At 43.6% G+C, this 15,773-nt stretch overlaps 1 protein-coding gene across 1 annotated transcript; it reads left to right on the top strand.

The window, feature by feature from the left end:
• Nucleotides 1–3,045: 3,045 nt before the first annotated feature.
• On the top strand, nt 3,046–14,323 carry Haus1 (HAUS augmin like complex subunit 1). Its single transcript, XM_052742623.1, has 9 exons — nt 3,046–3,142; nt 3,773–3,947; nt 5,707–5,842; nt 7,604–7,738; nt 8,688–8,811; nt 9,169–9,234; nt 10,534–10,605; nt 12,390–12,437; nt 14,131–14,323. Exons 1-9 carry the CDS (start codon nt 3,113–3,115, stop codon nt 14,179–14,181), a joined length of 837 nt encoding a protein of 278 aa, XP_052598583.1. The 5' UTR covers nt 3,046–3,112; the 3' UTR covers nt 14,182–14,323.
• The last annotated feature ends 1,450 nt before the right edge of the window (nt 14,324–15,773 follow it).

Here is a 15,773-nt window from a genome sequence, read left to right as displayed (position 1 = left end):
TATCCATGGAACAAAGTAAAATCTTGTCATTTGTGACAACATAGATGGAGCTGGAAATCATTGTTAAGTGAAATAAGGCACAGAAAGGCAATCACCACATGTTCACGATCATATGTGGAACTGGAAATGGTTATATGAAATAGATATATAGTAATTATACATATTTATGGAGTCCACTGTGATATATGGATAATGTAATAATCATGTCAGGGTAAATGTCATATCTGTCACCTCATATATGCATTCTTTCTTAAAAAGTTTTATTTTATTATGTATATGAATGCTTTGTCTGCATGTATGTCTGTGCACGTGTGTCTGGTGACCTCACAGGCCAGACGAGCCTGTAAAATACCTTGGAAATGGAATTACAGATGGCTGTTAACCACCATGTGGGTGCTGGGCATCAGACCTGGGTCCTCCAGAAGGACAGCTAGTGCTCATTTCTCCGGCCCAAATACCCAAATCTTATAGGGGATCTGATAGCACAAATGAAAGAACTGAAATCCCTTAAGGTTCCATCTAAAAGAATCTTTTCAGGGAAGCTAGACCTGAAGACTCAGTCCTCTAATTCCAGCTACCTTGTTGGGGAAGTTAAAGGATAAAGATTAACAAATTTGCTGGGTGGTGGTGGCGCATGCCTTTAATCCCGCCACTCGGGAGGCAGAGCCAGGCGGATCTCTGTGAGTTCGAGGCCAGCCTGGGCTACCAAGTGAGTCCCAGGAAAGGCGCAAAGCTACACAGAGAAACCCTGTCTCAAAAAACCAAAAAAAAAAAAAATTAACAAATTCAAGGCCAGCCTGGGCACAGCAAGACCTTGTCAATCAATCAATTAATCAATCAATCAATCAGTAAAGGGGCTAAGAACAAATCTCAAAAGTAGCTGCTTAGGGTGTAGAAGGCTTTGGGTTCAATGCCCAGTTAGGGAGGGGAGTGGGAAGAATCCTGTCTAAATTAGATAGGTTCAAAACTTCTAATAATCACGAGGAGTTTGAGTAGAGTGGTTGACAGTCCTACTGCAAATGGTCCAGCTAACTCCATAAGTCCCTAACTGTTCGTCGCTTTCAGGCTGTACTGGCTGCTTTGAACAAAAGGAATGTCAATCAAAAAAAAAAAAAAAAAAAAGGCATCCAGACTGCCTTATGCCAGCACCAGCAGTCTTGGAAAAAAATCCTACACAACAGCCACCTGTGGTGCAGACAGTCGTAATCCCTATACTTGGGAGTTAGAAGTAAGGGATCAGAAGTAGAAGGTCATCCTTGACTACAGAGTGAAATTCAGAAGAAATATACATAGAAGAAATATCAGATGTTCAAAGTCATTCTCTGATAGATGGCAACTTTTCGGCCAGCTTGAGCTACGTGAGAAAGCCCCCAATCAATATAAATAGATAAAAAGGCTATGGAGCTTTCCCAATAAGTAAAGGTGCTTGCTGTCAAGCCTCGGTCCCAAGTGTGATCTTCAAGGTTGACCCCAGGGACCCACATGTTGGAAGGAGAGACTCTGTAGGCAGGGTTTCCCTGTGTTCCAGCAGTCCCTCCCAAACAACCACACAGAGACTTCTTATTAATTATAAATGCTCAGCCCATAGCTTAGGCCTGTCTCCAGCCAACTCTTACAACTCAATTTAACCCATTTCTTTTCATCTATGTGCTGTCCTGAGGCCCGTTTACATCATCTATGTACTTTTCATGCTGTTTCTGCCTCGTCTGGTTGGTGATTCCTGTGACTCTGCTCTTCTCCCCAGCATTCTCTTTGCCCCCAAATTCCTGCCTAGCCATGGGCCAATCAGCTTTTTATTAACAATGAGAGCAACATCTTCACAGTGTACAGTAGAATCTATTTCTTCCCGAAAGTTGTGCTTTGACCCCCCATTCGTGCCCCCCAAACAAATTTTGAAATGTAATAAAAAATTTAAATAAATCAATCTTAAGGACATTTAGATCCTTGATAGCAAAAACTGATGTTAACATTACTGCAGCTCCTATGCCAGAGTACAGTAAAAAGTTAATTTTGTTTTGATTTTTTTGAGATAGGGTTTTGTGGTGGTTTGAAAGAAAATGGCCCCCAAAGGGAGTGGCACTATTAGGATGTGTGGCCTTGTTGGAGGAAGTGTGTCACTGTGGGGGTGGGCTTTGAGGTCTCTTTTGCTCAAGCTTCCCTCAGTGTGACGGTCAGTTGACTTCCTGTGGCCTTCAAGATGTAGCACTCTCAGCTCCAGCACCACATCTGCCTGCACATCACCATGCTCCCCATCATGATGATGATGATGGACTGAACCTCTGAAACTGTAAGCAAGCCACCCCAGTTAAATGTTTTCTTTATAATATTTGCGGTGGTCATGGTGTCTCTTCACAGCAAAAAAAAAACCCTAAGACAGGTTTCATATAACTAGGTTTGGCCTTGAACTTTCTATGTAGTTGAAGATGGCTTTAAACTTCTGATCACCCTTCTCCCCGCTCCCAAATGCTAGAATTACAAGTGTATACTACCAATACAGTATATGATCTGCTGGGGATCCAACCCAGCCTTTCCTGCACTTCAGACAAGCACTCTGTTAACTCCCAGTTATGGACCTCAACCACTGAGAGCCTTTGGAGTATGTTTGTTTGTTTGAGACAGTCTCACACTATAGCTCAGGCTGACATGGAACTTACAATATCACTGTGAAATGGAGGCTGACCTTGAACTATTGGCAATCCTTCTGCCTCAGCCTTCCTAGTGCTGGGATTACAGGAATGTGCCACTATGTCCGAAAAATTATTTATTAGGTTTATGCAATCAGCAACAGTATCTGCTGACTAAAAACTGGAAGTGACAGGTACTTTTAAAGACAACTTGATTCAAGTGATAAATATAAGAAATAAAAAAAAAACTTGATTCTAGCAGCTCTTCTCATTTTTATGATTATAACACAGCGTGCTCAGAGTCACGGATGTTGCAAAGCCTGCTGAAGCCTTCGGTCATCCTAGTCCCGGGTTCATGGGCCTGGACTCAATAAAAACCACAACTCCCAGAATTCCCGGGGCCGAGGGGGCGGACCCAACGGTGAGGGGGTGGAGCCTGGGGGCGTTCCCCGCGAGGTTTTGAGAGTGAGGTGGCGGGAGCGGCGGCCATGGCGGCGCCGGAGGAGAGAGACTCGCAGGTGACATCCGGAGCTGGGTCGGGAACCTGCTAACCCTTCTGGGGCCGCTCGTCAGCCGGGCTCCGCGCTCGCCGCCACCGCTGGTTTTGTCCCCACCCCCACGGTGCCATCGCGACCCCGGAGGCCCCTTGTGGGCCCGGAGGCCCCGGAGGAGGCCGTGCCCTCCCTTTCCCGGCGACCCACCCAGCCGCTGCTGTTTCGAGCCCCTGGCTTCAGGCTGGAGTGGGATTCCGAACACAAACCCGCCCTGCAGCCCAGCCTCTGCTGCTTCAGTCTAGAAGTTAAACGCCTGAGCCGCAGCCCAACTCCGGGAGCCGCCTGGCACTGCGGGGGGTTGAGGGTGTGTTGGGGGCCACCCGCTCTTCAGACCGTGCAAGGATCATCCATCATGCTTTCATATTCGCTTATTAACATCTTCCAAGGGAGGCAACGTGGGGTTTTGTTTTTGCCTGTGCTGCGTTTGCAGCGTTGGGAAAGAGTGATGTTCTTTGGTCATTTCGACTTTTCTCTTGCCCACTCGCTTGTTGACAAGTCAGAATGTGAAGTAGGACCCCAGGGCGGTCGCAGGGGAGCACGTCTTTGTCAGATTCTGTTGTGGCATTATAACAAGGCTTACCTTTTAATGGTTAGGTTGCTGCGTGGTTGAAAAAAATATTTGGAGACCATCCCATTCCACAATATGAGGTGAACCCACGGACGACAGAAATTTTATATCACCTTTCAGAACGCAACAGGGTCCGGGACAGGGACATCTCCCTGGTAATAGAGGACTTAAAACAGAAAGCAAGTGAATATGAGTCAGAAGGTGAGTTAAGTCTAGAATTTCGAAAGAGGTAACTAAATTTTACAACACTAAAGTGCCCAAGATTAGGATAGACTGCTAGAATTGATTATTATCATTAGATTAAAGGCGTGCGCCACTACCACCTGGCCATTATCATTTTTTTAAAGACAAATTGGCTTCTGCTCTTTTATAGTAACTTCCAAATTAGAAATTTCACTATAGTATGTTTTATTGATACTCTGCTAGTAAAACAGTGAATCCTAAAAGAGAATTAAATTTGCTGGGGTGAGGGATTGATTGGTGGAGGAATGCCTTTAATCCCAATATTTTCCAGTCAGAGGCAGGAGGATATCTGTGAGTTCAAGGTCAGCTGGGCTTCATAGTGAGATCCTGTCTCAAAAAAAAAAAAAAAGCTTATTAGCCTAACAAGAAAGACACTTGTAGTTTTTTCCCTTTACGTAGCTTGCAGGACACCAGAGGGAGCAGCCATGAAGTGTGAGACTTGGACAAATACCATGGGCTGTGTATTAGGGAATTGCTTAAAAGTTCCTAGTAAGCCAGGCATGATGGTGTAAGCTTGTGATCCCAGCATTCAGAAGGCAGAGGCAGGAGAATTGTGATGAATGCAATGTCAGCTTGGATCATATAGCAAGACTGTCTCAAAAATTCCTGCCCCCCCCCTTTTTTTTTTGTTTTTTCGAGACAGGGTTTCTCTGTGTAGCTTTGTGCCTTTTCCTGGAACTCACTCAGTAGCCCAGGCTGGCCTCAAACTCTCAGAGATCCACCTGGCTCTGCTTCCTGAGTGCTGGGATTAAAGACGTGCGCCACCACCGCCCGGCACCCCCCTCTTTTTTGTTGGTCATATATATATGTATATATATGTGTGTATATGTACACATATATATATATGTGTACATATATATACAGCCAGGCCTGTTACACAGAGAAACCCTGTCATGGAAAATGCAGAGAGAGAGAGAGAGAGAGAGAGAAAATGAAGAGAGAACAGGGTCCAAAGCCAAAGGGAATGACTAATATCTTTCTGGGATATTCCTTCTTTGGAACTCCTCCCACTCTGGGGTTCTTTCTTAATTTTCTTAATACATTTATGGATATGGTGGCATGCATCTTTAGTCCTAGAACTCAGGAGACAGGAGCAGGCAGATCTCTGTAAGTTCAAGGCCATCATGGTCTACATAGTGAATTCTAGGTCTATGTGAGACCCTGTTTTTTTAAAAATTCTCTTTACTGCTTTTGAGGGATGGGCACATGAGCATGTGGAAGTCAGAGGGCAACTCACGGGACTCAATTCTGTGTTCCACTGTGTGGGGCCTGGGGACTGAACAAGTTGGTTCCCAACACCCTCACTGGATGCCCCACAACTCCGATGTCTCTGGCCTCCATGGGCACCTGTGCCCAAAGCGTGCGCGCGCGCGCACGCGCACACACACACACACACACACACACACACACACACACACACACATAATTACAAATATAATAATAATAATATATGTATATTTTTGAGGTAGGCTTTCTTTGTGTAGCCCTGGCTGTCTTGGAACTCTCTGTGTAGACCAGGTTAGCCTCAAAATCAGAGGTGCTCTGTTTTGGTTTTGGTTAATTCTGGGTGCCCCTGCCTCTAGAGTGCTGGGATTAAAGGCTTCCACCACCATGCCTGGCTCAGAATAAATCTTAAACAAACAAAACTACAATAAAAATTTAAAAAGCAAAAAGGACAAAACATCTGAGATAACCATGAATGCTTTTATCATTTTAGCCAAACATCTTCAAGGCTTTCTCATGGAGAGTGTGAATTTTTCCCCAGCCAATCTGTCTAACACTGGTTCCAGGTTTCTGAATGCATTGGTTGACAGTGCAGTAGCCCTGGAAACAAAGGATACTTCACTAGCAAGGTAATTATTGTAATGGTTTTGGTCCGTGTTCCCATAGCATAATACGCTGTAAGGCCTTGGTGTAAGGATTTTTTTTGGTTCTCACAGTAATTCTACAAAGAAAATTAGCAATAAATGTGAAAGTGCTGAGGTGGCTGTTTTGTTTATTTGGTAGGTTGGTTGATTGGTTTGGGTGGGTTTTTTTGTTGGTGTGTGTGTGTGTGTGTCTGTGTGTTGTCTGTCTATGTCTGTGTGTGTGCTGAGTTCTAGTTAGCTCAGCAGTACCATGGGTCAGTGGCCCTGGGCTGTATAAGAACGCTAGCTGAGTAGAGACCAGAGAGATGGAGCCAGTAAGCAGTGTTCCTCCACTGTTTTTGCTTGAGTTCCTGCCCTGAGACTTCCCTAAGTGTTGTATCTGTAAGCTAAAATAAACCCTTTTCTATGTTGCTTTTGGTCTTGGTCTTTATCATAACACCAGAAAACAAATTAGAATAGCTGGAAACTGGGTATGTGGGTATATTATACCTATAATAAGTCCAGCACCCAGGAGGTGGAGGCAGGAAGATCAGAAAGTCAAGGTCATCCTCGACTACTGAGGGAGTTTGAGGCCAGTGTGTACTATGTGAGAACCCTCCCACCACCAAACAAACAGGAACAGTAGTAGGTTAAATGATCTGGTTGAGCATGGCAAATTTTGGTCATATACAACATTGAATAAGTTAAGGACCCTTTTTTTTCTTTTGTTTTTTTTGAGACACGGTTTCACTGTGTATCCCTGGTTGTCCTGGAACTTACCCTGTAGACCAGGCTGGCCTCAAACTTGTAGAGATCTGCCTGCCCCTGCCTTCTGAGTGCTGGGATTAAAGGCATGCACCATCACCACCTTGCTAAAGACCCTCATTGTTTGAGACAGACATTTCACTTATATAATGATGTAATTTTTCCACGGATCCTCAGAGGAAACTCAAGAATTGAGATTCTCAGCAAATTTGACTCCAAAGGCCATATGACTGCTGTTGGTGGTCATTTGTTAGCTAGGACTACTACTGCAACTTACTATGATCAGAAAAGTACACATAAGTATGTTGTGCATAACTGCCAGTGTAAAGGTTTGGGATTTATATAATTCTTGAAGAGTAGTGTTGTAAGTATAAAAACATGTAGACTACATGGCACAGTGGTGTAGACCAAATCAGTTCTTCTGATACCAAGTACAATTGCATAGATGTAATACTAGGAAAGCAGAGATGAATAGGGAGATAGACATCACCTTCAAAGACAGTTTCTTAGTCAAATGAGAGAGAAGGACAATAGAGAGAATTCTACCATCATGTAACAGCTAAGACTAAAGATGCTATCCCTGGCAAGCACAGACAAAAGGTAATGAATTCAGGATGGGTAAACCTTACCTGAGGTTTTTTCCTGAAGGGGTTTTGTTTGTTTGTTTTGTTTTTATTTTGTTAAAACAGGGTCTCATGTATCCCTGGTTAGCCTGGAACTCACTGCTCATTCTGTAGACCAGGGTGTCCTTGAACTCTCAGAGATCTGCCTGCCTCTGCCTCCCAGTCCTGGGAACAGCGGTGTGCACCACCGCACTCAGCCTACCTGAGTTTTGTAGGGAAAACGGGAGCTTGGCCTGCTGAAGGGTATTTCAGGCAATGGCAGCCCCATGTGACAATTGTATAAATGGACAGAACAGTGTGATTACATAAAGTCTGTAGAGAAGATCATTTAGGCAGTGCTTATCCTCAACTTGTCTGTGTAACCAAGTTTCTCTTTCAGTTTTATTCCTGCAGTGAATGATTTGACTTCTGACCTTTTTCGTACCAAGTCCAAAAGTGAAGAAATCAAGCTTGAATTGGGAAAACTTGGAAAAAATCTGACTGCAACATTAGTGTTAGAAAAATGTCTACGAGAGTGAGTTGAAATGTTGACATTTTGAATTATAAAGATATTAGTAGGATCTTGTCGAGCTGGGCATGATGGCACAGCACTGTAATCCCAGCTACTGGAAGGCTGAGGCAGGAGCTGCCTAAGTCCAAGGCTGCCTGAGCAGCTCAGGAGGTGCTTAGTTGCAGATTTCCACATTTTACTTTATACAGTTTATTACCCATATATTTATTTTTGCTTTATTAAAAATATGTAGTTTTATAAGTTTCAAATCTTTAAACTCACAAACTACCACAAAATTTAAAGTCACATATTTTGGTATGCTTTTTTTCTGTCGCTCTAATGTCTGTCTTTGATGCTGTGAGCCTTTAGATTCTTATTGCTCCAGAGATTAGAGCTGGTGGTTAGCATTTATGTAAATGCAGAGTAATTTGGTGACATACAAATGTACTCAACAAATAGAGAAAATGTATGTGTTGGACACTGTGTCATGTCACATATAGTAGAGAGGTCTTTGGGATCCTGTATTTCAAATTGGCTTAGGATATATATTAAACCACTTTTTTGAATGGCAGGTTTAGTTTGTTCAAGAATAATTTAAGAATAGGTTAATGCTGAGCCAGGAGGAATCTCTGTGAGTTCGAAGCCAGCCTGGGCTACCAAGTGAGTTCCAGGAAAGGCGCAAAGCTCCACAGGGAAACCCTGTCTCGAAAAACAAAACAAAAAAAAAAGAGTAGGTTAATGTTAATTGTTTTATGTTCCTTGAGAAAAGTCCCACATTGGCAACATGTCGGGGCAAATGCCCTACAGAGTGCATTGTAGTCTGGGACGTACAACTTATCGTGGGATAGTTGGCAAGTAGGTTGTCTATATTGGCTAAGCCAGAGTTAAATCCCTGAAGAGGGCATTGGTTTTTTTGTTTTTTAAACAACCCTTTACTAAGAAGAAAAAAATGCTTTAATTTTACTTTTGGAAGAGATCTCAAGAAGGCAGAGCTGCATCTGTCTGTGGAAAGGGCCAAAGTTGACAGTCGTCTTCAGAACATGGACTTCCTGAAAGCAAAGGCAGCGGAGTTCAGGTTTGGAATCAAAGCTGCAGAGGTGTGTATGAAGAACTGTATCTAGCTAGCCTTTTAGACCTTTGTCCTCAGGGTAGAAAGTATATCAGTCCTTTGGGTAGATGACAAACCCCCAGGGAAGATCTGTAACCCCCCAAGTGTATATAACTACTGAGCAGCAGCTCCAGGTTCACAGTCGAGCATTCAAACCCTTACACTGGGCACCCATCTTCTCAACACATCTAAGTGTGGAAAGAACTCACAAGTAACAAAGTAGCTTAGATGCATGTGTGCTTTTTAATTTGTGATCTGTAGCATTCTTTATTGCATGTTGAAAAATTTTCATGATGGTTACTTTCAAGTTGATTTTTCAACAGAATTCTTTTTCCTCATATTGTAGGAGCAACTTTCAGCCAGAGGCATGGATGCATCTCTATCTCATCGGTCACTAGTGGCACTTTCTGAGGTAAGCTTCCTGACTAAAGTCCTTTGCTGCTGTAACAGAATACCACAGACTGGATAATATATGAGCAGTCAAAATAGAAGTTTGTTTTGTTCATGATTCTGAAGGCTAAAAAGTCTAAGATCCAGGGGTAGCATCTGCTGAGGGCCCTTTACTCTGCTGAGGGTCCTCTACTGTGTTCTCAGTTGTATAGTAGGAAATGCAGGTCCCAGGGTGAGGGAGACAGCTCAGTTGTTGGTAAAGTTCTTGTCAGGTTGCCTTCTCCTCTCACACTTGTGAGTGTAGGTAAGGGTTTGCAGGAGACATAAGGAGCTGGTTACTCCTGGGCCAGGTCGTCTAGCCTCTCAGTGAACTCCACATTTACTGAAGGACACTATCTCAAAAAACAACGGTGTTGAGTGACTGAGGAAGACACCCAGTGTCAACCTCCAGCCTCCACACAGTGCACACCACTTGGAGGAGTTTGGTTTCTTTCCCTCACATTGGTCCTAGGGATCCAACTTAGTTCATCAGGGGACTAGAGAGATGCTCAGCAATTAAGAGCACTGGCTGCTCTTGAGAGGGCTCGGATTCAATTCCCAGCACCCACACGGTGGCTCACAACTGTCTGTACCTCCGGTTGAAGGGGACCTAGCACCTGCTTCTGTGGGCACCAGGCATACATATGGCTCACAGTCATATGCAGGCATAACACTCATACACATAAAATAAACGTAAAAATCAAAACCGGCTGGAGGGATGACTCGGTGGTTAGGTCACTTGTGCTCTTGCTGAGGACCTAGGTTGTCCCCCAGCATCCCCACGGTGGCTCACAACCATCTGTGACTCCAGTTCCAGAGGATTCAGTACCTTATTCCGACCTCCAAGGGTACATTAAAAAAAAAAGGTACAAAACAAACAAAAACCTTATACCATAAAATAAAATACAATTAAAACAAAAATAGAAAAACCTTAATTCACCAGGCTTGCCTGCAAGTGTCTTTACCCCTGAGCCATATTGCTAGTCTCTGAAGTCCTATACTAAGTAAGTAGGAATGCAGTGTATTTTAAACGTTTTAGAAAAGTATTGTTTCTATTAGAAATGAGGCGTTCTACTTGAAGTTCTTTAAAGTACCTGTGGATTGGACAGTGTAGCTCAGTTGTAGATTGCCTGCCAACCTTTAGGAAGCCATAGGGTCTGTCCTTAGCACCACAAATGAATAAATACCTAAATAGTAATGCTTTATTGCATTTTATCAGAAATGCTCACTGTCTAGTTGTTTTGTGGATATTTCTATTCTGTAAAACTCTTTTCATTTCCAGAAACTCACAGAACTAAAACAGCAGACGATACCCCTGAAGAAGAAATTGGAGTCCTATTTAGATTTAATGCCGGTAATTGTTACTATGGGTTTTCTTGGAGTCACGTTTTCTGACTTTGCCCTAAAGACACTAAGTGATCAGAGCAGAGTGGGTTTGTGTCAGGGATTGAAAATCCGTGGCAGAACTGAGATTGTGACTCACATTTGTAATCTCAATGCTTAGAAGACTGAGGCAGAAGGACCACTGTGAGGTGTAAGACAGCTTAGGCTACAGAATAACAAAAAATAAAGGCAGTGGTGTATTGGTTGTAGTATTAAGGCAACTCCACGTAGTTAAAAGGGAGATTTATTTTGTGGGTAACTTACAAGTAAAGGGATAGGTTACAGGGTCCGGGAAAGGTGTAACGCAGTCCAGCGGTGTTCTCTGGAGAACTCTGCTCAGTCTACCTCCAGGATCCAGGAACCAAGAGAGCCGGCACATCCGGATCTCGGGTCTTAAGGGCTCCTGTCTCGGCCCCGCCTTGTAGGTGTGACAGTTACCGAAGCCTCAATGTGGGTAGTACTTCCAGGTCAAAGCTGGAACAACTACCCACTGCATGGTAGGCTTGGCATGGTAGTCCACATCTCTAATCACAGCACTTGGGAGGTTGAGGATCTTGAATTCAAGGCCAATTTGGGTTCTGTCTTGTTACATTTATTTATTTATTTTGGGTGTGGGTGCCACAGTACACGTGAAGACTAGAGTTGGTTCCCTTACTAAGGATTCCACTCAGGTCACTAGGTTTGGCAGCAAGTGCCATTACTTAGTGAACCATTTTTTCCGTCAAGATCCTATTTTAACACTCCCTCCCCAAATGGTTATTGGTGAATTTCAGTATTGTTTGTATGCCGGCTGCACCCTCTAATTTTCCTTTTGAAGGGATTGTATTGTGAAGCGGCTTTCCTCCTTGAGTGAACTGCCTCCTGTGTTTGTCTGTATCACTGTGACCATGATACTTCGCAGAGACAGCTTAAGGGAGCGGAGACTCATTTGGCTCATATTTTCATAGTTTCAGCTATAGTGGTGGGAAAGGCAGGCGGAACAGGTCAGTACAACATGGCAGACCTGGAAGCAGAGAACAAGCCAGGGACCAGGCTTGTACTGAATAGTCAACTTGACACAAGCTAGAGTCATCTGAAAGGAGGGGACCTCAGCTGAGAAAATGCCCCCGTATAAGATGTGGCTGTAACACATTTTCTTAATTAGTGATTGATGGGGAAGGCCTAGCCCATTGTGGATGGGGCTGTCCTAGGCAGGTGGTCATGGATCCTATAAGAATTCAGGCTGCGCTGGGCAGTGGTGGCACATTACTTTAATCCCAGCACTCCCGAGGGAGAGGTAGGGGGATCTCTGTGAATTCAAGGCCAGCCTGGTGTATAAAGCATTTTCCAGGACAGCCAGGACTGTTAAACAGAAAAACCCTGTCTCAAAAAACCAAAGAAAAAAAGGAAAGAAAGTATGCAGGCTGATCAAGCCATAGGGAGCAAGCAAGCACCCCTCCATGGCCTCTGCATCAGCTCCTGCCTCCAGGTTCCTGCCCTGTTTGAGTTCCTGTCCTGACTTCCTTCAGTGATTCACAACAATGTGGAAGTATAAGCCAAATAAACCCTTTCCTCCCCAGCTTGCTATTTGGTCATGGTGTTTCATCACAGCAATAGAAAGCCAAGCTAAAACAAGGCTATAACTTCAAAACCTCACCTATAGTGACCTCTTCCTCCTGAAGGTTCAGAGCTTCCCAAATAGTACCAACAGCATCCAAACAGGAGCCTGTGTAAACTTTTCATCAAACCTTTCCTTGTTTTGTTTTTCTTTTTAAGAATCCATCTCTTGCTCAAGTGAAAATTGAAGAGGCAAAGAGAGAATTAGTAAGTAATTCCCATTTTTCCTCATTTTCCCTTTTTAATTAACAGTTATTAAATTGAGATAATAAGATTTCTAAGTTGTGTTGAGTGATGAGGTCCAGCTGCTTGGGAGTACACAGCCCAAGACAGGGTTTGAGGTAGAAATTGTAAAGGGCCTTACAGAGTTTGATCTTAGAAGCTGCAAGAGACTGGTGACAGCTGCTGCGTTCTTGTATGTATGTATGTATTTACTTATTTTTTAAAGTAAAAAAAGTAATCAAAGCTGTGCTTTTTGACCAGGCAAGTGCTTTGGGAAGAGAGTTCTGTGGTCAGCGTATGGGGCAGAGGGGTGGGAGAAGAAAAGTGCAGAGAGGAGTTGGTTTATTTGGGCCAGGTGCGAAGTGCTAAAGAATAAAGTGATAAAGCAGTGAGAATGAGAGAGTCTGTGTGTGTGTGTGTGTGTGTGTGTGTGTGTGTGTGTGTGTGTGTGTGCAGCATTGTGGGGCACAGACCTAAGAGTCTACCCAGTGCTGTAGCTCTAAGTTTTCTCGGGTCCTGTCCGGCTCCCGTGGCCCCGCAGTCCTGCAGCCGCTGGAACCCAAATGAACACACACAGGCTTATATTATTTTTAAACTATGGCCATGGCAGGCTTCTCGCTAGCTAGCTCTTACATCTCAAATTAACCCATTTCTATAAATCTATACTTTACCATATGGCCTGTGGCTTACCGGTATCTTTACATTTTGCTTCACCTGGCGGCAGCTAGCAGCGTCTTTTCTTCTCTCCTATCTCTCCAGTTAGAATGCCCTGCCTAACCTTATTCTGCCTCACTGTTGGCCAAACAACTTTTTTTGTTGTTGTTGTTGTTTTGGTTTTTTGTTGTTGTTTTTTTCGAGACAGGGTTTCTCTGTGCAGCTTTGCACCCTTTCCTGGAACTCACCCTGTAGCCCAGGCTGTTCTCGAACTCACAGAGATATGCCTGCCTCTGCCTCCCGAGTGCTGGAATTAAAGGTGTGCACCACCACTGCCCAAAAAACAGCTTTATTTATCAACCAATCAGAACAACACATTTTCACAGCATACAGAATGATATCACCCATCAATGTGCCACTACAGCTTTCTAAGGGTATCATCCCTTCAGGTGTTTATTAGAATCAGTAGGAGTTCGAGAACTTGGGGGCAGGGCTTGGAGGGGAGAGGGTGGGTTGATATAAAAGCAAGTGAATATCTAAAGACACAGTTGACATTCCTAATAGTATTTTTAAAAATTTCAGTACTCAGAAGGCCAAGGCAGGAGGATGACTTCAAGTTTGACACTAGCTAAAGCTACATAGCCAGACTCTCTCAGAACTACACACAAACAAAACCACATACACTAACACATGCACACAAGGGCTGGCAATGTAGCTTAGTAGTAGACTTGACTAGTAGACGTACGTTCCTCAGACACTCAATGCGTACACACATGCACACCACATGCACATGTGCGCACACGCGCGCACACACACACACGAAGGGATGGCACTGTAGTTCAGTAGTAGAGGGCTTGACTAGCATACATAAGTTCCTCAATTTGGTCCCTAGTACCACAAAAATAAGTAAGTAAAATAAAATTGGTTGTAATGTTTTCCTTTTCTACTTCTCTTTTTTAAATATCAGTAGAAGTTGCTGGCATTTCTTTCGTGTCTTCATCTATGGCTTATTTCCTTTCTCCAGGATGCCATTGAAGCTGAACTTACCAAGAAAGTAGAAATGATGGAGCTGTGACTAGAGCCAAGTAGACATCCTTTTCCCAAGAAGTAAATGACTGCTCTTAGAGGAGATAATAATATCCTTCCTGATAAAATAACAGTTTTTGGTCATACATTTAAATTTTTTGGCCTAAATACAGTTTTCATATGAAAAAGCATTTTGTGTTACCTGTTATTTACTCTGTACCTGGCAGTTAAGAATCTTTCAAAAATCAGGGAGGGGCTGGAGAGATGGCTCTGTGGTTTAGAGCACTTGTTGCTCTTGCAGAAGGCCTTGGTTTGTTTTTCAGCACCTATATGGTGGCTCAAAACCATCCATAAATCCAGCTCCAGGGGATCTGACACCTGGCATCTACAGGCACACATGTACATAGACATACATGCAGGTAAAATATTCATGCACATTAAGAAAAAGAAAGAAAAGGAAGAAAGGAAGGAAGGAAGGAAGGAAGGAATCCTTCAGTATTCCCCTTAGGTGACCATCATGACAGTTCTCACCAACTAGGTTAGTGGACAGCTTCTGCTGTTCCAGTTTCTCTACTTGCTTCTTCTCTAGGGCTTTGCCTCCATTCCTGAGCAGCTCCTACTGACCTATCTCCAAATGTTAGTATATTTAGTTTATGAAAAAAATTAGACCTTTAAGCCAGTGGCAGAAAGAGGAATAATATAATATTTGATGCTAAATTCATATTTCATGCCTTATATTAGGATAATCCACAGGATCAAAGACCAACATAAAAATTTAAAAATAAAGATACTGGACTGGGGTGTAACTCAGTTGATGGAATGCTTGCCTGGCATGCATGAAGCTCTGTTCAGTTTGCAGCCCAGCGTGGTGTGCATGTCTGGGCCGGTTTTTGTCAATTTGACATAAGCTGGAGTCATCCCTTCATCAGATTGGCCTGTATGTAATGTTGTAGGGCATTTTCATCATTAATTATTGATATGAGAGGACTCTGCCCATTGTGGGTCATGCCACCCCTGGCCACATGGTGCTGGGTTGTATAAAAATGCAAATTGAACAAGCTAGTAAGCATTTCTCTGTGGTCTCTGCCTAGTTCCTGCCCTGACTTCCCTCAGTGCTGGACTGAAAGCTTTATTAGATGTCTGAACTAGGCCTTCTTAGAGTGTCTAGCACCAGTGGAGCCATGAGCAGACTGCAAAGTTCAACCATACTGACCCAAGCCATAACTGTGGTGGTATTTTACTTGTACTGAAATGTGATTTTAATTGTATGTTAATAAATAAAGTTGTCTGGGGGTCAGAGCTATTAGAGCCATAGCAAGTGCATGGCGGCGGTGGTGCACGCCTTTAAGGACCTGGAGGGCGGTACATTCAGGCAGTGACGAGGCAGTCACATGTTTGGGTTTACAACCAATGAGAAGGCAGAACAGGAAGATTTTAAAGACGTACACACAGGAAGTAGGTTTTTTTCGGAGAGCTCTCTTGGCTGAAGAGGATCCCTGAATCAGGAAGGGTGAGGCTCTTAGCTCTGACCTCTTGGCTTTCTTCTCTGAATTGGCCCTGTGTTTCTTATTTAATAAGACCGTTGGTTACATCTACACATAACTGACCTGATTTGGGGTTAAGCACATTTGTAGCACCTCA

The sequence above is a fragment of the Peromyscus californicus genome, unplaced genomic scaffold (genome assembly GCF_007827085.1).
Source record: "Peromyscus californicus insignis strain IS unplaced genomic scaffold, ASM782708v3 Scaffold_17__1_contigs__length_78620276, whole genome shotgun sequence".
NCBI classification, from domain to species: Eukaryota; Metazoa; Chordata; class Mammalia; order Rodentia; family Cricetidae; genus Peromyscus; species Peromyscus californicus.
The sequence above is the reverse complement of the archived record's forward strand: the minus strand, read 5'-3'. Positions and strand labels throughout refer to the sequence as shown.

What these genes read in the sequence shown, in the direction of transcription:
- Haus1 (XM_052742623.1), top strand. Translation starts at nt 3,113, where the DNA reads ATGGCGGCGCCGGAGGAGAGAGACTCGCAG. An exon ending in CGGAGGAGAGAGACTCGCAG is followed by an intron (nt 3,143 to 3,772) that starts GTGACATCCGGA and finishes TTTAATGGTTAG; the next exon opens with GTTGCTGCGTGGTTGAAAAA. An exon ending in CACTAGTGGCACTTTCTGAG is followed by an intron (nt 9,235 to 10,533) that starts GTAAGCTTCCTG and finishes TTTCATTTCCAG; the next exon opens with AAACTCACAGAACTAAAACA.